This window comes from Candoia aspera, chromosome 3 (genome assembly GCF_035149785.1).
Source record: "Candoia aspera isolate rCanAsp1 chromosome 3, rCanAsp1.hap2, whole genome shotgun sequence".
NCBI classification, from domain to species: domain Eukaryota; kingdom Metazoa; phylum Chordata; class Lepidosauria; order Squamata; family Boidae; genus Candoia; species Candoia aspera.
In genome coordinates this window covers 122,097,416-122,122,731 of record NC_086155.1, presented here as the reverse complement: position 1 = coordinate 122,122,731, position 25,316 = coordinate 122,097,416, and the positions used below count along the sequence as shown (strand labels likewise).

General features: G+C 37.1%; 1 protein-coding gene across 1 annotated transcript in view; it reads left to right on the top strand.

The window, feature by feature from the left end:
• Positions 1–25,316, top strand: part of DAP (death associated protein) — a 39,353-nt gene that overhangs the window by 11,590 nt on the left and 2,447 nt on the right. Inside the window, exon 3 of the mRNA XM_063298748.1 lies at positions 24,630–24,672. Within this exon, the coding sequence (XP_063154818.1) occupies positions 24,630–24,672 (43 nt within the window). The remainder of the gene's footprint in view (positions 1–24,629; positions 24,673–25,316) is intronic.

Below are 25,316 nucleotides of genomic sequence, written 5' to 3'. Positions count from 1 at the left end.
CACAGCCAGAAAAACAGATGGTGATGCTTATGATGCCTCCTTTGATAGGTCAAATGCTTATATTTCCCTTAACAGGCGCCCATAAATAAAGAGCATTACTCTTGGTATGCTGCTATGTCAGTAAAAGCTGTTAACGCTTGCTTTATACTCAGATCCGATAGCTGTTGGACCAGCACATCTTAGACTTTGTCTGCAGAACACTTCTGTGATTCACCTATACTTTGAGAGGATAACTGTAATTTCTTCTGTTAATGCCTAGCAAGGGGGAAGCTTTTTGGAAGCCTTCGTTATTAAAACTTCCAGAACAGCTGCATTGTCTATGCAAAGGAGTAGGGGGAGGAAATTGTACTGGGTTGGTTCCAGTTTAATTTGTTGGCTTTCTAGTCTTCAGCAAAAATCTGTTAATATTATACTGTAGATCTCAAAGTTACAGAGAGCACAATGAAAAGCTATGATGCTGCTCAAGGCATTGAAATTGAATACATAGTTAACTGAAAACTGCCAATAAGTACCAAGTACAATTGTGTGGTTCTGAGCTTCTCCAGATGACCACAACGTTTGAAGCTTTGCTCCACACTTGAGTTTGTATGTGCTTATAGTCAACATACAGCAAAGATATTTGGAATATATAAAACCCTGTTTATAATTCAGTCTCAGTAAATTAATACTGGGTTCAGTATCTACCTAATACTAAAACGATACAGATACAAGTCTCATTCACATCTCATTCAACAAGAAACTAAAAAAAAGTTGATTGGTCTTGCTGAATCATTCTTTCTCTCTAGAATTTCATAATCCAAATGAGTTATTTATCTAACAATAGTAATAATGAGTTGTTATCTAACAGATTTTTTTTAAGAAAAACTGTCACTGTACTGTTTATCTTTGGTACACTAACAGGTTCAGAAACATACAAGAACGTATTTCTGAAAGTGGTAGAAGAAAGTTAAAATAATGACAAGTACCTGTAAACTAAGGCTACTATATTTGGGCTGCAGAAATCTAGACTACTACTAGCTTTGCTGCCATTCGACGGTCCTCTGGATTTTTGCAGTCCAAATATGGCAACCTTACTGTAAATGTTCTATTACTAAATAAACAGATGATGAATCACAGAACTAAAGATATTAAAAGGAATCTGAAACAGGATTTCAACTTGGTAATTACCTTTCTACTATAAAACAATACATCCCATTTGTCCCATTTTATGTTTTAATATATTAATTGTGAGTAATGCTTTGAATATTTGAGTTAAAGATGATGGGCCAACATATCTTCATCTATCCTGAATTTATCTGGTATAATTCAGGATGTAAAATGAATTTGGAAGTATGCTTAAAGCAGATATTGTGGAGAACAGAATAAAAATGATGGTTATTGTACTGTAATTATTTTTGTGTAATGCTTTGTAAAGATTCAGAAAAAAGCAAGTAGATTATACTGGTATTAGTATCAAAATTAATTACAATATCCCAGGCAGCTGGAGGAGATACAGCTCTACAGTTGCTTCGCCATAATGCTGTCGGCTTTTGCCTGCATCCTTTCTGCTTATTTTAATTGAAAACGAGGCAGTCCATTGCTTGGTCCCAGGACTCTGAAGTAGTGTAGGCCATCTCAGACTTTTTGTGTCACTTAATGTTGCTTGGCTGTTTTTGTTTTAATAATTGTTTTCTTTTAAATAAATGCTACAATTTCAACTGCAATTCTAGTTGCTTAATAGGGTAGAATAACTGCTTGCTTTGATCAGGAAGAGGTTCAAAAGAATTGGTTGAAAGATGGATAAGTCAGCCATGGAAAAATGTGTTACCTTCCAAACCAAGGTAATTAAAATAGCCTCTCCCACAAATCGCTGCAAGGCACTTTCCAGGATAAGATGAGAATTGATGGTATACCAGAGTGATACTCGCTTTGAAATGAAAAAATACAGTTGCTGCTAATAAGAATAGGATTTCAGGCATCAACCTGGATTAAATGCTGCTAACTAGATAATTGTCTGGCTGCCACTGCCAATCTAATTTTGTTGCTTCACTACTGTGGGTGTGGGGTGGACATGGGTGGAAATTGGTGGAATCGGTAAAGATTGTTAGTTATAGAGGTAGGTAGGAAGAATGCCTCATTCAGAGTCAGACCATTGCCCATCGGGAGTGCTGGTCCATCTTTATCACATTGCAGTGGCTTTCTTGGGTTTGAGATTAAATCATTTCAGCCATATCATACATATGCCCTGGACTGAAAGTGGGAGGCTTGCCTTGCAAACTATATGCTTTACCGTTGTGTAGGAGGAACCTGTCCTGCAGTATGAAATGTCAACATTTTGTTATGTAATGTTGAACTTTGTATAAAATCTCAGATCTTATTTGTATTTAGTTACGACTAAACAGGAACCTTTCCCTTTCCCTTTTTACTTTTGCCCAAGGATACACAAGTTTGAGCTGGTATTTATGCTAGCTGTTAACCATCCTCATTGCTAAGATTTATGAGGAATGATGGAGTCGGTATCCCATTTCTAATGAATTAGGAGAAGAAAGGAGGCATTCTCTAACTTGGAGCCAGCAAGAAAGAAGTTTTCTCTGCTGAACCTGTAAAGTTGAATAAGTTGTCCCATGCTACCTGGTGCCTGGACTGAGATAAAAATATGTGGCTCACTTGCCTTGCTGTACTCTATAGAGGCATTTGGTAGCAACAAGAGAGCAACTTGGAAGTAAGTTCCATTGGCTGGGTTCATACATTGCTTCAAACCATGATGTGACTGGGTTTTTTTCATCTTAGCATGCTGCATGGCTTAGTATTATGTGCAAAACATGCCACCACGACTAAAAGAAAAAAAAATGGTTTACTACTATGTGTGAATGCAGCCAATGTATTCAGTAGGAATTCAGACTAATAAAACAATTCAGGGCAGGCAAAACTTGCCCTGTATTTATTTACAGACTGCCATGGCAGATGACAGTAACTTAGGTTTGCTTCTGTAATATTTTTGTGTCTTTCAAAGTCAGCATTAGATAGCATTGCAAGGACCTGCCAGTATATTTTGTTATAATAAGAGCCACAGAAGTTACACACTGATCTCTCTAAAAATTACACAAGAAAAAAATAATTGATAAAAATAGACAGGTATACCCTTTGTAAGTATGGTAAACTATGAAACATTTATCCTTAGCAGTAGAGAGCAATATTTTATATTTGTCCCTAACAGCATTCCACTGTATTTAGAAATTGTTGGATTTTCCAAGTAATTGGCACATTCCTGAGTTGAATTAAATGATGCAATTGTTTCCTTTGCAGACTCACCACCATTTCACACACTCACATGGATTTTGTAGGGCACAGGGGCTACATGGAGATTAGTGAATTGTACCACTTTCCACATCTGGTGTTTTCCAAATTATCTGTTGAAAACTCTCTCCTTCTACAGGAAAATCATCCAGTTTTTTTGAATCTCACTCTAGACTTCAGGTTCAACACAATAGTTGATGCATTAACCAGTCATTTTTACCCAAATGTTTTAATAACTATGTTATTTTTTGACAAAACATCCTGTATTTCAAGAATAATTTTGCAAATGCAAGGAAAGTGCTTTCCGTGCTTCTGTATTCCTGAAATTCTATGTCTTTTCCAAAATCTCGACATTCAACTGTTTTTGAGAGTTCTCTGCAGTAGTAGTACTGTATACTCAAACAGCACAATAAGCTGTAAGATGGCTACTTACCAAATATGCTTATTGGGCCTGCCCCTGAGTAGGACTGCTGAAAAACAGCTTGTTTATGAATTACTGCAAATCTGCCTGCAGGGTAGTTCAGAAAGCAACTAACAAGAGATTATGTACCCACATCAAATCCAAAACTAATCACTTAATTATGTTCTGTTACTATACTGCCAAATCTGCCAACAACTCATGGCAGCTTACAACTGTCCACAAAAACATATGTAACAAAAACAGTAACACAATTAAAACATCAACAGTAATTGAGCTAATTAAAATAATTAATAAAATCTAAATACAATTATACTGAGAAAATATTAACAGATCAACAACTATAACAATAATAACAATCATAGCAAAGACTCTTGCATAAATATCTGATCAGTTGGGTCTCTTAACAGCCAAGAACAAAATGGAAGGATTTGCTTCTTGTTTGTAGGATTCAGTGATAAATTCATGTATGATACTACCAAAGTTTACCTATGTAGGCTCAGAAAGTTGTTTTAAAGGAGATCAATAATGCGTATTTAAAATAATGTGGAATAGTTATAGTTGCACAATCCATTTTACCAAAAATCCTAGAATTTATTTGCATATTTTGGATATACTTCCTAAATATATCCAATTACATTTGAAATGGAAAGAATATATCTAATATATCCAATTATATTTGAAATGGAAAGAAAAAAGTTCAGACATAACTGAACATCTCAGGCTGTTCTCCACTTAATTGATTGCAGAAATACCTTGCTAGCAACACCCTAAATAAGCCATGGGCAGCTGTTTCTTAGCTCTGCACCTTGGGCTAGAGAGTGGGGACATGGAGCATAAGTAGGAAAGAGGCTCTGCTTATGCTTAATACAACATCCAACACGATCTGTCTGCTATTATTCAACAGACAGTACAAATGCTGAAAATATTTCATTATGAACCTGTTTTATAGCACTTGATCTGAAATCTCTGTTTCTTTTCATGGTGATATGTTTCACAAATAGTAACTTTGCCTTTTAATAATGGCTAAAAGTGATTCAATGTTTTCAAATTACTGGTTGTTTCTTACTTTTCAAGCCTTACATTATAAAGCATAACTGCCAATGATCCTGAAGTATTGGAACATTTTCAGCTGTCACTCTCCAAGAAAGCTACTACTTTAATTTCTTTTAAATTATTTTAAAAATGCAGCTATAAAACTATTCCTATTTGCTTGGAGTAATTACTATTGAATTTGTTACGAGGTACTTCTGAATAAAGGCGCATAGGATATAACATATCTAGCTAAGCACATATGCAGTTCTTTTATAGAGAGTATAAATTTAAAATCAGTGTTTATATTTGGGATATGTTGCAGGATAAATTAAAGGAGAGAAAGAAGTAATTCACAGTGACTGAGACTCTTCTCTGTAATTTCTTTTGCTTCCTTGATCCACCCATGTTTACTTAGTTGCATGGCTGGAAGCAAATGTTGCCAGACCATATTCCTCCATTTATAAACTCCATTTATGATCAAGAATAAAGTATTAAATGTTTTTCATTTCTATCCATTCCCAAAAAATCCTTTCAGCACATTCGTGTTTTATCTATTTTACTAATATTTTCTTGTGGAGCAAAACAGATAGGTCTAGACCTTTACTGACACCAGAGAAATCCCTAACCGCAGAAGAATTAGGCAGTCTGCATCCTTTGTTATTTAATTTGTATATTAATTTTGTAGTGATTTAACTTAACAGCCTTGCATACCACCCTCCAAAACTAGCCAATAAACACATTGTGATACTTCGTATGTGGATGATGCAGTACTGCTGTCTTATAAACCAATTGTTTTAAAACAAGCTCTGCACACTTTAGGTGAATACTGTCAAGATGAAGCATCAGAGATCAATTATTCTAAAACTAAGATGCTGATGTTTGCTAAATGCCCTAAACAACATGCTTGGCAATGAGCGGACATCCAATTGAGCAGGTTAAAATCTTCAATTATTTGGGGATAGTGTATTTCACCCTTCCAGTAAGCATAGAGCCTGTTGGGATTATATTGTCCAGAATGCCACAAAATCAGCTGCAGGCCTATGATCTTCCCATTATTTCAGAGGGCACTATATAGAATGGAATGGAATGGACTTTTATTGGCATTCCACTGTACACAAGTGCACATTAATATGAAATTTCGTTGCAATTGGCTCACAAAAAGTAATTATAATATATGTTCTTTGCCATTTGACTCCCCTAATCATTATCCCTGATAAATATCATGGTCCTACATACAACATGTACCGCCATGAAATAAGGGGATTATTAAGAGTTCAGGAGTCTAAGAGCCCAGGGGACAAAACTGTGACCTAATCTAGCTGTTCTGCATCAAATGCAGCGGAACCTTTTCCCAGAAGGTAACAAGGAGAACAAGCCACAATGAGGGTGGGAGGAGTCACTGATAATATTTCAGGCTCTAGACAGACAGCTTGTATATGCTATATCATGAATGGGAGGAAGTGAAATCCCAGTTATCCTTTCTGCTGCCCTCACCACCCTCTGCACAGACTTCTTATCCGAGGCACTACAACCTCCAAACCAGACAGAAATACAGTTAGTCAATACACTCTCTGTAGTGCCTCTATAGAAAGTAAGGAGGACAGGACGTGGAAGATGTGCTTCTCTCATCTGGCACAGAAAATGCAAGCGCTGCTGTGCCCTTTTTACCAAGGATGCAGTATTAAGAGACCAAGTCAGACTATTTGTTAGCTGCACCCCCAGAAACCTAATGCTACTAACTGACTCCACAGGTGTGTCATTAATAAAGAGTGGTGTATGGCTGGGCCAGTTCTTTCTAAAATCGATAATAATCTCCTTAGTTTTTTCAATATTTAGGACCAAGCTATTTATATTACACTAATCCACCAAACCCTTCCCCTCCTCCATATAAGCCCAATCATTGTCCCTGATAAGACCCACCACCGTTGTATCATCCACATACTTCACAACAGAATTGGTGGTAAACCTGGCACTACAGTCATGGGTCATCAGGGTAAACAGCAATGGGCTCAGGACACAGCCCTGAGGAGAACTGATGCTCAAAGAAATAGGGTTGGAGATATTATTTCCAACTCACGCTGACTGGGACCTATCAGTGAAGAGGTCAAGTAGCCAGCTACACAAAGGAGTACTAAAACCCAGAGAGCCCAATTTGTCTACCAAGTGCTGGGAATGATAGTATTAAATGCTGAACTGAAATCAACAAACAGCAATCACACACAGCTGTTCCCCTCTAGATGTGTCAAACTCAAATGAAGAACAGAGAAGATTGCATGCTTTATAGAGCAGTTCCACTGGGAGGCAAACTGAAGTGGATGGAATGATGGGGGAAGTCTGGAGACAATATGGTCCTTTATCACCCTCTCAAAACATTTTATAATGGGAGTGAGTGCTATCGGGTGATAGTCATTAAGTCATGTGATTGTAGATTTTTTAGGCGCAGGTATAACAGTTGCAGTCTTAAAATATACCGGGACCACAGCCTGATGCAATGAAATATTAAAGATGTCCATGAAAACACCAGCCAACTGATCAGCCCAGTCCCTGAGTACCCACCCTGGAATATTACCTGGGCCCACTGTGTTCCGCATATTGATTCTTCTCAGGGTCTTCCGGACATCAACTATATCAAGAATAAGTGCCTGTTCATCAGGATGAGGAACAGCCTTCTTCGCAGGAATATTATTAAGTGCCCCAAACCTGCCAAAAACCATGTTAAGTTCATTAAGAAAATCTATATTCTCCTCACACCGTGTCAGAGTAACTTTGTAATCTGTGATGGTCTGAATACCCTGCCACAAGTGCCTAGTATTTGTAGGATCATAACAAAAAATTCTGGACTTTCCAACTATAAGCCCACTTTGCTGCTCTTAATAGCCCGATTCAGATCAGCTCTTGCTGTTCTGAGTGCCCCCATATCACCAGATTTAAAAGCAGCATTCCTCACTGTCAACATCACATGTACTTCATACCAGCTCCTCTTGAAGTTTTCTCAGCAAAAGTTTGCACAGTTTGTAGGGGGAGTGCGCATTTAGGACCATATAGGTCTTGCACTCCTTTTGAGAGTACAAGCTAATTTTTTTAAGGTCTGTTTTTCAAATAGCACAAAGCTTGCCCAGCATAGTCCTTCCCTGTGAGGCAGGTATGATTAGAGTGGAGACCAGCATTTTTACACTGGTTAAAGTTAATGTTCTTCCTGTGGGCCTGGGATCCCTAATTCTTGTGTATAATTTTGAATCAATGTGGAGAAGAGCAGTTCACCAAAAATTACAAGTTACTGATAATGGGTTACACAAAGACGGTGGATAGTTTAAAACAATGTGTGTTGGATATAGGAAAGGCAATTAGATTTATCAGCTCTTTCTAGAGTTGTGTTTTTGAGTAGCCAATCTCCTTATTTTACACCAGCAAATTATCTAAATCAGATAACTATTTCCATATTTAGGAGAGCATTAACCTTAGCTCATTTTTAATGCATTCCCAATAGCTGTACTTGATGGAAAATTTAGCAAATCCCCTATTCTTCCAGACTCTGTCCATGTGGTGGAAGAGTCCCTCTGGTCGGAGAAGATGAGTGGTGACAAATTTTATAGATAGATAGATAGATAGATAGATAGATAGATAGATAGATAGATAGATAGATAGATAGATAGATAGATAGATAAAACACTGTATTACTTTATGGTTCATTTTATAAAGATGCACAGTTATATTTTATAACCTGTTCATTAACCAAATTTCCAGGTTGTACAGATTTATTTTATGTACAGTTGTTATTAGCTGACCAGTATGATTTAGTACCTTTGAATGTGGCCAAATTTTATTTTATTGACTGTAAAATTTTGCCATCAATTGCATTGTTTATTTAGACGTATCTGTAGACGTATCATTTTATTTTTACCAAATTTTATTTTTATATTTTGTTTTCTTTTATCTAGTATGTTTTAACCTTTATGCTTTTCTAATTGGAATATTGGTAATTGACTGTAATAAGGGACTATGACTGTCTGACCTTCACAGAAGGCAAAGAGACTGAATTAATCTCCATTTTGTATTTAAAATGAGATAGAATGCTCAACTCTCACTAGTATAGCTACACATTCAAGTAATGATTTTCATTTCTAATACTACTTTTTCAGAATTGCCAGACAACTTGGTATGAAGTTCAGTCACTGACGTGAAGTTTAGTCACTATCATAAAAGCCATTATAATAGGTAACACTGAAAAACAATGTTAAAAATGAATCTCCTAATCAGCATTCTAAATATCAGAACAGGAACTTGGGTTAAAGAGGCAAAAGTTGTGCTTGATGGCCCCTTTTCAGGTCCCTGACTTTCCTAGATTAAATGGAGAGGTGTGAAGAGGGCTTTGAGTAGGATTCATTTGAAAATTAGTAGAAGCTTCCACTGCTTTAGCAGCATGTTCACATCACAGAAAATATCTCTCCAAATTTGTATGTAGATGATGATTCTTAATATGACTTCTTGTATTTTAGCCAAAATATACTGTTAGTTTCACATAATGAGCACATTTATATATCTATTTTCTATCCCTCCTTTATTATTTTTATAAATAATTCAAGGTGGCGAACATACCTATTACTCCTTCCTCCTCCTATTTTCCGCACAACAGCAACCCTGTGAGGTGGGTTGGGCTGAGAGAGAGTGACTGGCCCAAGGTCACCCAGCCGGCTCTCATGCCTCAGGCGGGACTAGAACTCACGGTCTCCTGGTTTCTAGCCCGTTGCCTTAACCACTAGACCAAACTGGCAAACGTTTATACACATTCCACTTTGCAGGATTAATTTATGATTAATGTATTAGCTGGCTTGCCTCAGGTTTCACAAAGGGGGATCTGCCCTCATTTTCCAGCTCTCCTCCTCCCAATATAAAATGTTTAGATAGAAACTTCATGTGGGGTAAGTAGAATATACTCTGAAATTTCAGGTAGAAGCAGTTTAATGTGTCATGATTTAAGGATACACACATTTTACCTGCATAGATTAAATATGATTTACACTAACCCCTGGGAGGAAATGGAAAAAAAATTGATACAGCCTATTACAAACACTTTGCTTCATGTTTTCCAGATTCACTATACAAGTTTATGAGTGAGATACAACTACATACTACTGAAAACATAGAATTAGTAATCAGTACAAATCTCCTGTTTAATATTTTCTGTTCTTTCTAATCAGTGCTAAACATTTCTTCATCCTTTTTCAATCAAGAGGTTGAACTTTATGTTTTGATATCCTAAAAACATCCATATGATTTTACTTGGTAATTTTTTTTCCAAAAGTGACAAAGATTAGTGAATAGCGTATACTACAGTTACAAAAATACTGAACTAAAATAGCCAATAGGTCCACTTGTCCCCAGTGGGTGGATTTCAACTCCCAGAATTCCCCAGCGAAAATTCTGGGGATTGAAGTCCACACTTCCAGATAATGTCCTAGTGCCCAAATTGAGGAAAATTGCATTAGGTGCACAAACCTAATGCTGCTGCAAAGGTTGAATTATGAAAAGATAATACAGCTGTTCTACCCATACTTTAGAATACCAGTGGTTGGCTGTGGATAGTGGAAGCTAGTCTAACAGTCTGTGCACCACACTTGGGGAATGCCTCAGTAAATGCATAACATTTAGTTAATACTCTGTTCCCACCCACATAATATTTTCTGATGTAAAGTATTAGGGCTACTAGATGCCGGCTGCAAAAGGAAAGGAGGAAATTGGCTTGCCTTGCAAATACTATCTCTCCAAAATAATCAGTTAGGACTCTGCTGTCAAAGAGGGAAGAGGAAGATCATTTTTAATTCTGCATCCATCATAGTTTGGACAGGAAAAAGGATTATTTTAAGGTTATTTGGGAAAGTTTTGCTAAAGAATTGGCAGGTGAGATGCCCATAGCTAATTGGTTTCAGCTGAATGTATTGGGTTCAGATTTTTCTACTGATTTTAACTGAACTCCCTACTATATTTTTCTTATTACCTATCATGCGGAATAATGTGACTTGGTGCTGTGTTGTGGATAATGGATCATAGGTGAGAGAATTATTGAGAACGCAACCAGTACATGGTATAAAATGTAAAGCACATCATGATTAATGTAGATAATTTTTGAGTAAGCCATTTCTCCAGGTGACATTTGTAGCTAGTATGGAGGAGGACTAGAACTTTTCGGTGCTTCCTCTTGAATTGAAGAGTTTATCTGTCCTCTCACAGAGTTCAGCATATTAGTTTTTTAGCGCATTATCTGCATCTCCAGTTCAGATAAGAATCCCACAAGCCTGCCTGTTAGCTTCTGTACATAATAGCATTGCCAGAGTGCAGCCTGGAAAATAATCTTGTCTTTTTACAGGTACTGAACCCATTATAATTTTGCCTGCCCTTGTCCTCTTTCGGTTCCCTCATCTGCTTTCCAGTCCTCCTCCTGTAGAATAAAACAAGACTCTTTTCTATTCCATTAGGCAGGAGGGAATCATGAGTAATAGACTGGAGGAGAAAGCAGGTGGGAACTTTCTCCTTTATATTATGGCAACCCTAATATAAGATGAGATAAAGCACCCACATTATATTTCTTCATTCATCACAGACCACATATCTATTAATCTGAAATTGGGCTGATGAAAAAAGTTTTGTCATACAGTACAAAAACAAGTAAAGGTGGTTTTTGACAAGGTGTCACTGAAGCTAAAAGCTTAGCAGAGTTCACAATAAGGTTAGATGTTATGATAGCTTATGAGAAAACTCAGAGTTGGCAGGATAATGTTTCAGTGGCAGAAGGCTGGGCTCCTTTTCAGTGGCTCAGATGTTAGAGTATTTCAACTCTCTGAACCCTTGAGTTCTCTCCCCTATTTTTTTTTTTTTGGTGTGGGGGTGAGAATTGGATCCGTACTTCAGTAGCTAACAGTTTTAATTATTTTAACCTGTCCTCCAAGAGAACCAGAGAAAGGTAGAAACTTCTAACTGCCCAATTATGTGATGTAACCCCATCCAGTTTATCCTTGGGTACCCTCCTTCTGAAAAGCAAGCTCCTGTCCTGTAAAAGATGTCTAGCCCCTGAAGAAAGTAGAACCTGGCAAGATTTCAGCAGTGTGGCACAGAGGCCAGACTGATGAAATTAGTTTACTTATTTATATTTTATTCTTTAGAACTATCTGAGACAGAGTTGAATCGCTTTCTCTAACTAGCAGCTCCAAAGCATTTTTTGTGTTGAAGCTAGCTGAACCAACTTTTGATGCCCTTAAATGCTTTGTACCATCCTTTTATTACAACAGCTGTGATGGCATGCTCTCTGTTTTTCAGTAAAATATTCTGCTTGAAATATAATCCTGAGAGTATATAGCAGTTGTAGATGTATAACGGAGTAGAATAAATACTGTGCATTGAAATGATTTTGTTACAGGCAACCTGTTGATGCTCTGGAGCAGCATTATATTTTAGACTCAGCAATGATGATGCAAGATTGTGTCTCATATGGCAGAGACCTGGGGAGCAGGGCTTGTTTTGGGGAAGAGTTTTTATTTTTTAAACCATGGTCATGGCTTATACTGTACTTTTTGTGTTTTTCCCTTCAAAATTATATAAATGGTGCTATAACAGGGATTCAGGGGTAGCAAAAAATAGCTTTCCCACACTTGCTTTATCATTTGTAGAATATTAGTCCTAATAAGAGCATTGTACCATATGAGAAAAATAACAGACTTACTTTATCTTTTTAAAAGTTAAATTAGCAGACAAATGTGACATAATTTAGTGGTCACAAAAATATTGATCTGAGATGCTCTCATCTCTGTGGATAATTCTCTGCAGATGTTTTCTACCATCTATATAATGCCAAAGGACATGCTGCTTTGACAGCAGGAGCTGAAAATATGCATTTTTAAACTATACTGTAATCTTCATGTAATTGGGATAAAGCAACAGATGGTTCTGTTGATTTCCTTACTCCCTCATTGAATGAAATTAAAACTAACATAATTTTTTTCCTGGAAATTCTGCCTTTTATGAGAAACAGCAACCCATTTCTTCTGCTTTATTATTTATCCAGTAAGTTCTATTAAATTTTAGCCCTGTTTGAAGTGACACATTCACTTTGATGAAGCCGTTTGGGCTGTAGAGGTAAAGTGAGGAGACCACCTAAATTGCAGTGTAGCTGGCTTCAAATCACTGTGGGCCAGTGCTATGGGACAGGGCCCCTCATATCCCAAGCATTGGCCAAAGTGCTTCCAGGCTGGGCAGCTTTGGGATAGTCCTCAGTTCTTCATTGAAGCTACCCAGTTTGGAAAAACTTCAGTATGTTCTCAAGGAGCTTTGTGCTGGCCACCTCCCATGAATGTATGGAATTCCCCACTACCCAAGCTGAAGCTATCTATTATGTGAGACAACCCTCTGCAATCTGAGTGGTTTCTTGTTGTCCATCTCCCATGCATGCTCTGGAATTCATCCCAGCCTGTATTGGAACCACTCTGCTTGGGAGAAGCATCAGTGTTATTTCAGGCTAGTTGCTCCCCTCATGCATTCTGCACTGGAGCCACCCAGCTTGGGAAACCCTTCAGTGTGCTAGAAGAGAGCTCTCAGTGGGCATCTCTGGCACATTGTATGGACTCCCTGAAACCCACACTGGAGTTGCTTAGTCTAGGAGGTCCCTCAGCCAATGCAGGGGTGGAAATGCTTTTCCCAGCTTTTCCCATGCTGCAAGCTAAAGTAGAGCAGGACAAGAGGGGCTATGAACTACACCAAGCAAAAGTTTCACTTTAGTCTTAGAAAAAAGGGGAGGTGGCTGGCACAAAGCTTCATCAAAAGAAATTTCTTCTTCTTAGCCCTTTGCATAGCCCTATTAAATTTTGTCAGAGTTCCCACAGGAGGTTTATCGTACCTTGAAAGCATGGACATTATTTTATTTGACTATTTATGCCCTCCTTTTTCCTCCAAGAGTTCAAGGTAGTATGCATAGTACTTGTTGTTTTAATTCTTCCCTCAACAATAATCCAGTGATATAATTGTGGCTGAGACATAGCAGCTTCCAAGTCGATGAGCTTCCACTTCATCCTCTTAGATGTTAAATCAAGATGCAGTGTCTGTCCACAGGGCCTGGTATGCAAATACAGTGTATATGTATGAGTCTGTTTGTGTATGTATTAAATCTGTTCTGGGATGATGGAGAGACTGTTTTTTAAAAACAGGGAGGGAGAAACCGTAAAAACAGCACAGTCTCAGAAATGGGAAGCATTTTTTCCCCCACTTTTGTAAGTAAAGGGTAGAAAATCTGGATGGAACAAGACTCCAGTGAGAAATACAATTCCTGAAGATCCTGCCACTTCAGGATGTAAGGTATGAGGGTGTACTGTTTCAGTATATCCTCATGTTGTGCATAGAGAAATTGTATAGTATGTGTCCTTGTCTTCTTTTTGATGTGCGAACTTACAAACGCAGTGGTGTTGGAGGGAGGGTTAAGCATTAGTTATGTGGAAATATGTACTGAAGTGTTGGTTGATTCCCTCTTCCTTTTTCAGTTCCACAGATTTGTCTATGTGTGACTAGATCATAAGATGACAAGCAGCTACTGCTAGTTGCTAGATACTGTATATCATTAGTATTTATGAGGGTTTAACGGATTATTTAATAAATAATCTGTTTCCCAGGTAGTTTTGAGGGTGACTCAATAGGATGTTGGCATGTTGAAGGAGCATTTCAATTACTTGCTATTTTTACTTGCTAAAACAAGTGTCATGGAAAGCCAATTATTATGGATAAGAATAAGTCACATCATTTTGTTGCATTTATAGTTTGGTTTCTGAGCAGACAATTTAAATGAGGCTATGTCCTTGTATAGCAAGAACATTTAAATAAGGTGCAATAAGTTGTTTTATTCTGGTAGAGTTGCATTTTATACTACATATACTGGATAATTTGTGTGTACAGGTGCATATGATAGGGAGAATAAGAAGTTAAATATGGGAGACACATTTAATATATGAAAATCAAGAGCCAGTGTGGTGCAGAGGTTAGGGTGTTGAGTTTGGACAAATCCAGATTTAAGTTGCCAATGGACCATAGAGTTCACTGGGTGACTTTGGACTAGTCACTCTCTCTCATCCCATCCATTCAGAAGGTGGTTGTTCTGGAGACAAAATGTAGGGAGACTACAATGAAGACTGCTTTGAAATCTCAGAGAAAAAGGCAGGGTGTAAAAGTGTGTGTGTGTGTGTGTGTGTATCTTGCATTAAGGTATGCTATTGATTTGATACATTCATTGCATGATGCTAGTTAAATCCTCCAAAAAGTACAGTAGATTCATTATCTGAAGGAATTATTTTTTTCACAGTAAACATCTAATGCTAAACATTTTGAGTGGAAATTTAATATTGGATCACATATGCTCCCAATCTAATTAAGTCTATTGGTTCTGCAAGTTTGAATTTAGAACATGTTCTAATTGAGAGAGCTACTGTGGATTTTGTATTTAGATTATGGAACACTTCCCACATAGAAGGGATATATAACACTCTGCATGTTTAGATTTGGGTTCAGTGACCCATTGCCAGACTAACCCTTTATTTGAATGTCTAACCTGAAAATTCTTAGGGCCTATGAGATGATTAGGTGGTTGCCAGATTCTAAGAATTATATTGTCTTTCTGCCTTTGCATAATTTCTCAATCTTGGAACATGTGAGTCTCTTATATACGGAGGACTGTTACAGAAGTCCTTCTTTTTTTTTAGAGAGAAAAGAATATTAGAAGTATTGTAAATTATTTTGGGTAGTGGGGACCAGGAGGACTACCCAGTGGTAAAGCAATTGTTCATGTAATACTGCAGTAAGTACAGCAGAGAAAGGGAAAAAAGAATGTAAGTGTAAGATAATATGATTGGGCATTATCATGGTATATATACTGTGGCTATGAAACTCAAGATGTCTACAAATATGTCCACTTGTAAAGGTGAGATAACCTATGGCTTCTGGTAATGTCTTTCAGATGCCTTATAAATTCAAATAAAGCTGAAATGAATTACTGCCTTTAAAAACTAGTGGCACTGTCCTAGCAGTCTGATAGCTAACATAGTTTAAAGCTAGGACATAGAATTGTAATCTTATTTCTCACTCATGAATTTCAGCACTATCTTTAGGATAGCTTTAATACAGTGGCTTTAAATTGAAATCTAAGAAAACCCTCTTGGAGGCATTTGTGTTATTTGTATGAATACTCTTGGGCATTTATATAGTTTCTATCAGGGTTTCTCAAGTCAGGGTACTGTGGAACCCTAGGGTTCCATGAGAGGTCAGTAGGGGTTCCCTGGGCAATCACAATTTATAAAAAGATTATTTCAAATGTGGGCAACTTCACATTAAAGAGGTAAGTTTCATTCTTTATTTTTAGTTTAAGAACACTGTTAATGCATATAGACAGGCTGACACATGAAATGAATATAATAATTTTGTAACTTCTGGCCTATATTTGAGCCTGAATGTGCAAGGGTTCCCCAAGGCCCGAAAAATATTTCAAAGGTTCCTCCAGGGTCAAAAGGAGGAGAAAGTCTAGTATATATTATCACTAAAAGCGAGAAACAAGCTGAACCAATCTTGTTCATCAGTTATCAGAAGTTTGTGGAAATAGCTCAGCTTATTTTGTTGCTCTGATGGAACACTGCATGCTTACCCTTTGAAAGACAGAATACTTTACCTCAAATGGATATGTGCTGTTACCATGCTTGAACTCATGTTTCTTCCATCTTTAAATCTCATGAACATTCCTTATTCTAAAGACATTCCCACATTTTTTAAAGACAAGTATACTTGCTAGTCACCTTCATGTCTGAAAACACCTAAACCTAATAAGACATAAACATAAAACTAAACTCTGGTTTCTCAGGGATGATTCTTCCATGCATCTCTATCACATGCTCAGATCATTATAGCAGCAAGTAATGACCAACCTATGCAGATGGCTGTCATAGGTATAACACTGCAGCCTGAACCCGAAGCACAATGCTTTTCGGCAGGATTAGTTACACAGTTCAAATTTGTCAGGACTGATTAAATTGAATGAAATACATACCTTTATGATTATTATAATAGCAGGAATAGTGTGAATAACCAAATGCTTTCCAGCTAGCAGTGAAACATTGGCTTGGCAAATTGTTTAACAATTGACAGTGCTAAAAAATGCATCAAGTTAGGCTTTCAGCAACAAGGGTTGTTCTTGCACCTGTTGTTCCTAAAAGCCTAACTTGATGCAATCTTGCAAGTTTAGTATCCTAAAGGAAACTCACGGTAAAGCCATACAGAGCCTTTATAGCAGAACCATCTACAGCAGGGCATAGATTCTTGAAATCTATAGTGAACACGGAAGCAAATTTAACACATTTGCTGTTGAATTTTGCATAATAAAATGTTTTTATTATATAATCTGAAATTGGTTGAGTTTTATTTTCCATTTACTAGAGATGAGGGGGATTTTATATTCTAATGGCGATCTTTTATAAAAAGGCACCCCTTTTAAATCCTTTTGTTTAAAAAATGAAATATAGGGATTAGAAAGAAATCTAAGTGATCCATTATTTATTAGCACTTTTAAAATGTATAGAACAAATATGTGCAAGCAAATATTTATACTTTTCCAAATTTTATGATGTAGTTTAAAACACAGAAACCAAAAAGCACATGTACAAGTCCATGCTGTATTAGAGACAATTGCTTAAAAATGTATATATTAGGAGAAATGTGAATGCAAATACACTTAGTATTTGGAAAGCTATAAATGAGCAAAACTGAACTTGGTAGATTTGCTCATTTACTAAATAAGATTATTTGTTAGCACTGGAAGGTTTTCCTAAATACAGGCCAACATACCACAGACCTTGATTATATACCCTACTGAGAAGATGGATTATGCAGGGATGACAAATGGAGTCCTCCTCTCCCAAAGAACAGGACTTTATTTGAAAACACAGACATTATTGAAAGAAGCTGCTGATTCACAACATTGCATGTAAGTAAAGAGAAATTGGCTCAGTGGGGATGTGCAAATAGTGCAGCATGTATCATATCCTCCACTGGGCTGAAGAAAAGAGTGATGATTGGAGAGTGTTCAGTATGTTATAGCTACCTGAAACCTGCCATCAAACTGTTAGACTGCTTGCAACAGGGACTAAAGGAAAATTTCATTGCTACTAAACTTGTGTCTTTGGATTGCTTGCTGTCTGGGGGTGATGGGAGTTATAATTCAGTGTATATGTGTTCACACACAAGCCCCTTAAACCAATGACTGTGTTAAATCTTCCTTCTGCATGCTTGTATTTTATCTGTTTGCCTTTTTTTACTTTAGAATGGTGCAAAAATAATAAGCATGGTCTTTTTTTTAAGTGCCTCAGGGGTGTATCTATAAGTGTACTGTAATTCTTAGGAAGGCTTGGGGGCACATTATTTGCAACTGTGCAACTTTATTTAGGAAAAATAAACTGCTTACTTTCATTCAGCTTCAAAATCTTGGAGGTTCCTCAGTGCCATCCTGTGGAAAGCTTTGCAAATGTGCAGTTTGGCTTAAGCTGTTAGGAAAACAGTATTGTGTATTAATAAAATGCCTGATTGGTGTCAGTCTGCTAGCAAAATCTGAGCTTTGTGAGAAGCAAACAAGAATTAAATAATGATCAGAAACTGTTGTGATTTTAGGAGAGCTTGCTAGAAAAATTGTACTTCTCAAATGAAATACCAAAAATCAAAGATGAAAAGTAGGTAGAATTCCCCTGTTGGGAACACCCTATTGAGATTCATCCATAGCTGCATCAAGGCAAGAAAGATTGTGTATTTTTAAAACATTAATTTGTTTTAATGTGCTTTTGTATGCAGCAGAAGATATGGGTTGATTGATTGATTGATTACTTTCGTTTTACAATATCATTTCTGCACTCATGTAAGTTGAGGATTGTGGCTTGTCCTTACCCACATTTTCACTAGTAAGCACAGCAAGCATTCTGAGGCACCTGCCTGCATCTCAGTTTCTATCATCATACCTTGAGTTGAGAATACCCAAGATGAGAAAGTGGTTTGCCTGTGGACTAAGCAAGAATTGTAGTCATGCCCCAAGTTCAGTGCCTGTTCAGTATATCCCTTGCAGATTGAAACAAAGTGTTACTGCAATTATAGAAAACACAGGCCGCCTTCAGGGATTCCCTGAGCACAGATAAAGCTAAATAGTAGTAGAGGGTGTTGGCGTATATGCTTCCATTTCTCTACTCTGTAGGCCCAGCTGTTTGTAAAGACTACGTGTGGTACAAAGATCGGCAAGCCAGCTATAACACATGCAGCCCTATCCATGACTGAAAACCTTACTAAAGCTGGTAATGCAGATCTCTGTCCCAGAGCTTGGGTTTTTGTGAGGATTATTGCCTGAATGTACACAAAGTGCTTTAAAAATACTAAAGGGCTGTATGAAATATTATAGATGTGATCTAACAATAATGAATAATGACTGCATTGAGACCAAGTTTGTCATATCTCTTCTTCAGTTTAAATGGATTTCTCAACTAATCAGTCTTCTGTGAGATTTATTTGTAGTGTCAGTAAACAGCATGTTTAATCGCTTGTATTATAATATATTAGAATTCCGTTGTATGGGATTAAAAATAAATTAAACCCTCGAAGCGACCAGTGTTCAGCAGGTTCTTTGCTTCATAGCAGCATATGAGTGATGTCAGAGTTGGTGCTTGAAAAAAAAGGTCTAAAACAGGTGTTATTTTTCCCTCCATATGTTAATTTTTAAAAAGCAATCTCTTTATTTTGATGAAGATGAAAATATTCTCTCTGAAATGTGACAAATTATTACAGTAGTATTTTAAAAATCAAACCTGTTATATATTTGTCCAATTAATTTGTTAAAAGCAACAATGCCATATGATAAAGGAGTTTTTTCAAAGAACATGTTTTATTTTCTAAAGCCTTGACAATAAAAGTATCTTATATCTGCAAGCCAACATCTGTCAAAGCAGCCATTATAGCTTACAAAATACTGGGAGCATAGGTTATACTTTGCATGCAACAAAAGCATAGTGTAAAGCATTTAAAAGTGAAATTTTACTTTCTCCTCCTTATTATGCCCGTTTCAGGACTAGAGAAGTGGAAGGAAAAATCACTACCAGGTTTTCTCTTTCCTTTTCGATTTTTAGCTGTTATTTGTTTTTGTTTTTTATTTTAATTTTTAGTAATTATTAATTGTTCAAGATATAATTAAGACGCATAATGTAGAATTTAAGACCGACAGAATACAAATCTAAGAAAGAAACAGGAAAAGCTGTTATTTGTGATAGATGGTGTTGTAGGTATAGGACCTTGGGGCCTCTCTTAAGAAAGGAGAAGTAGAAAGATAGAATGCAGGCTCTGTGATTGGCAGGCAATATAAAAACACTGGATTGGAGCAGTCTAGAATAAATACTAAGAGCCTGCTTTTAGTAAGCCTTCAGTTTGCTGCCATTTCCAGTAATGCATCTCAGGGACCCTCGGTCATCACCATCATTTAGGAACAAGCAGTCAGAGCTCCAGACAGACTTTGACATCTGGGAAGAAGGAGATGTCTTTTGAAAGTACGTTTTCCTCAGATGATCAGAGATCATTTGTATTTCTCCCAGCCTTGCAGCTTATTGGCATAATCTTTTATTTGTTTGTTGTCCCAAAGCTGCTGTTCTTTTAGTTTATATTTACAGCCCAGCTTTCTTTTAAAAAAAACACCTCACAATGGGGTATGGGCCTCTTCATCCCACTCTGTTTTATCTTCATAATAGCCCTGTGAGGGAGGCTAGGCTTTGCCCAGTGGAGTTCATATCCAAGTCAGAATTCGAAACCGTTTTCCTAGTTGTTCCCCTTGTTGCTTGATATCCTAAGTGTTATCTGTAGAAGGCTGAATGGACTGAACGAGCTTTAAAAAGAACTAAAGAAAAAGAGATACCCATGAATCAAGTTTCCTGGACACGTCCCTTTAGTTTTATTGGCGGCAATGCTACAGGGTTTGGCCATTGGCTTCTTCCCAGATGTTTTTGTTGTCATCCCCAGATTAACCTACAATACAATATCTACAAGTAGTCTCCTGTCCAAGTACTAACCAAGTTTGGTGTTTGCTTAGCTTTTTGATATTTAGCCTGGTTGCCTGGATAGAGTTGTGTATTTGGCTTTTTCTGGCCATACATGACCAAGCAAGTATCAATTTCCAAGCCTGTTTTATCTGAGGGGAAAATGGAATGGAGTCAGGTACCCTCTAGCTCAGCCTTTCTCAACCTTTTGACCCTGGAGGAACCCTTGAAATATTTTTCAGGGAACCCCTGCACGTTCAGGCTCAAATATAGGCTAGAAGTTACAAGATTATTATATTCATTTCATGCATAGGCCTATATACATGCATTAACAGTGTTCTCAAACTAAAAATACAGAATGAAACTTACCTCTTTAATGTGAAGTTGCCTGAATTTGAATTTTTAAAGTAAATTGTGATCTCCCAGGGAACCCCTAGTGAGTTCTCGCGGAACCCTAGAGTTCTATAGAACCCTGGTTGAGAAACCCTGCTCTAGCTATGTAGATTGACACCTGGCATCCATTCCGGTTAGCATAGCATTGGTTATGCCTGCCAAGAACCATTGATGTTACTGTCGAACATCCCTGGAGAGCCAGTTTATAGAAGACTTTTAGGTGCTCTCATTCACATGCTACATTTGCCTGAGCTTCTTAACCTCCAAGCCCACAGCTGCCTTGCCATAGCCCTCTGGTCAAGTCAATTTATCTATTTATTCCTGAGCCCAAATTATGAGCACTTTGCCATGTTGTTGCCTGCTTTTTTGTGTAGTTAGCCTTTAGATTGAAATAGCTTCCATGTGCATGTCTCCAGAAGCCCTTGCAGAGACCGGGAAAGAGTATCCAAGCTGGTGTCTTTCCTGATGTAGGTAACATCACAGCAATTATTATTCTTGGAAATATTGGTAGATAAATCAATTTGGGAATGATTGTCAGAAAATGCTGTATTCAACTTTCATGGTTCATTGGAGAACAATGAAAACTGAAAGGTCAGAGGGAAAATATATGAGGAAATCATTCAAATTCAGATTTGCCATTATAACACCTTTCAGAAAATGTATCAGGCAAATAGTGTGTGAAAACTAAATTTCATGTTTTATTAACATACTATCTGCTACTCATTTTTCTTTATTTTCTTCATGTGTATTAAATGCTTAGTAGACATTCACTCAAGTTTGTAAATCAAGAATGTGCCCCAGAAATGTCATAATTCAGTTCCCTTAATTTTTATGTTGTAGCATTAATTTAGAGTTACATTATCTACTTTGTGTTTACTACTAAAACTTCGACCCATGGGACTATAGATTACCACTTGGCATTCTGGAAGCGTGCTTTGAAAGTCCCTCTAAAGTAGTAGGTTTTAGAGGTCAACTGTATCTCCTCTCCACCCAAGTCCCTCTCTTGTTACTCCTTAGATACACCGGCAAGGAGGGTAGAGTTGAAGTAGTCTGAACTTTGCAGGGAACAGACAGGAGTAGCTGTGGCTGCCTTGTTTCTCTTTCATGCCAAGGTTTTGGGGTGCTCTTTTCCTTGGATGTCTGGTATAATGCTTGACAGTAACTCTGCATTGCATTGGATGGAGTACTTTTTTTGCTTAGATTACACCTTATTAAAGGTAAATATAACATAACAAGGTTTGTGGAGGGCACTTCAGTGCTTTAGTTAATTATTATAAATCCACCCTTTGAGAAGACACCCCCTCAAATATTTGAGGAGACTGAAAAAAAATGCAAACCTGGGTTATTTTGCTACCTGAAGTAGAGCCTGATAGGTGTCCCCTCTGTCTGCAAGCTGAGGCCAGTGCCTTTAAAGTCTTTCTAGATGAGAGAAATGTTTTACTACCCAGTCCAAACCTGAGCTCATTCATTCATCTGCTTCTTTTTCCCCATGGTGCTTGAAGCATATTGTTTATCCTGCTGCTTGCTGGGTCTGGCTGTGTTTGGAAATGAGGATAAATAGAGTTAGAAGAGCTTATTTACTACAAATACATTGTAGCCTGATGAAGAGGGCAGAGCAGCTCATACACAGTTCCCAGGTGTTCTTTCTGGCAGGTGGCTTTAAGGGCCCCATGTGTATTCCTGCAGTGGAAAAACGGAGTTGGGGGGTTGAGTTAGAGAATTGCATGCCTAAACACAGATAGAATGTATTGCCTTGTTAATTATGTTACCTTTTACTGTTCTTTGATCAGTCTAAGATGATTAACACAAGATGGGAAACAGGAGGTACATTGCTACATTTCCCTCTGATTTTCCAGAAATGTATGGGGCTACCAATGTTATCTGTCAAAACTGCCACGAAGATTCTATTTGTTCTAGTTACTGGAGAGGAGCCCTGCTGAGCCACTTAAAAAGGGAGATATTGAATACTGTAGAAGGAGTGGAAAGATGGAGAAAAGTCCCTGGCAGCCAGTTCAATTGCCTGTTAATCCTCATTGACACTGTGCATTTTCTGTTTGATGTTGAGTTCATAAGAGGGTGGCTACTGGTGTTGTATCAGTGGCTGGAACTAGCTTATATATTTATTCCAGTCAAGTTAGAAGCAGGTGGTAGGACTGTCTCAGAGGCCCTACTATATTTAATGTTCCAAGGCACACTTTCTCCATGCAAGAAACTTGGTTTAACCATCTTAATAGCTGTGGATAGATAATATATATAATGGTGGGGAAAAAATAATAGGATCTACTGTACTAAGGTTTGCTGGAAATTGATGAGGATTGTTGACTTTCACTTCTTTAGGAACAGCAACAATAAAAATAATTAAAACATAGTGTTGAACTGAAGAAAGACCTGGGAAAAACAGAAGTAGATATTTATATGACAAACATAAACTTAACTGATTCCTAGTACTTGCATTTATTTCTTTTCTACCTGGCTCCAGTTACTAAATCTTGCAGTTCTTGTAAAACAAACATACAAATAATGGAAAAATAGCAAAATAAATGGATCACTTGTAACTGCCAGTTACAGTTGTCATTGTTGTAACAGTCATGCTCTTCTTAACATTTTAATTGCCACAGATGTTTTCATTCATATTTGCATAGTGATAGATTCAATGATAGCTTCTATTTTAAACAAGCAAACTTCTGTGGTTTCTGATGGTACTCCTATTTTTATTCTCCTTTCATTAATTTTTTTAATCAGAAACACCTTAAGATAAACCCATTCAGCTCACTCAGGTATTTCCCTCCCATGCACTAATCAATTAAGCAAGAGTAAGGTGAAGTGGATAGGATAGGATAGGATAGCTTTATTGGCCAAGTATGATTAGACATACAAGGAATTTGACTTCAGTGGAAGAGCTCTCAATATATTTACATAACATCAAAAATAAACAATAGTAAAGTAATAATGTTATCTACTAAAACTATACAATCAAGAAAGAAAAAAAATTGAAGGAAATAATATTACAGCTATTAACTAACACACACTCCTATTTAAAAGGAGAATTAAGGCACAGTATACTGCATCTGTTGTCTAACATATGTTCACATTTAACAGAGCATTACCAGTCACATCTTAGCAGTCATGTCTTACCATACATTGTCAATCATTGTATCATGCTACATTAATTAGGAGTTCAACAGAGCAATGGCACAAGGGAAAAAACTGTTTTGATGTCTAGATGTTTTGACACAGTACTCTGTAGCACCATCCTGATGGTAGAAGTTGAAACGGTTTATGTCCAGGATGCGAAGGGTCTGCAGATTTAATTTCCAAGAATGGCTATGATTTTGGTAGTTTGATTATACCTCTGAAAAGTCTTTTAAATTAATTTTGCCTTATGGCTACTATCAAATCAATTTGAGTATATTAGTAAATGTTCCCCTTTTATCTTCCAGTCCACCTAAACCAACTGTGTTTATTTCTGGTGTCATTGCACGGGTAAGTCCTCACTTTCAATAATTTTCAGTTGTTTTAAAGTGAAAATATAAATTGCAACTGCTTGCTAAAGTCAATGTTTTTCCTTACCAAGGGTGCTTTTTAACAAAATATAATTGTTTTTGTTATACCAGATAAGAAGTAACAAATATACAATTCAATTGTGTAATTCCCATTATCCTGGGGGGGGGGGAGTGTTTATTTCAGCTTTTTAATAGGATGTGAATTATCTCATGGGTTACATATTTTAAAATACTGTAAGGTGAACTATAGCTCATTCCTTTTTTTTACAATTTCTATCCCTCCTGTCTTTGTAACTTTTGTCAGGGTAACATATGCAGTAAAAAATGAATAGAAAGAGTGGGTAGAAAATTGGTAGCAATAAAATCATTAGTTTTATATTTAAGAAACTTGGAAAATTAAAAGCAAAAATATCTATATTGGGCCATGAGGGGAAAACAGCTTCAAAATCCATAGGTGAGCACCACTTTTATAGTACCAGCCAAAATACCTGAAAACAGTATGAAAGTTTCTGTGTTCTTCAAAACTACCTAGACTGATATCCTGGAGGGCTGGAAAATTTCTACCCTGTGGTGTGAAACTAATAAAAGTAATGCCTAAGTGTATATTTTGGAAAATAAAGAGTT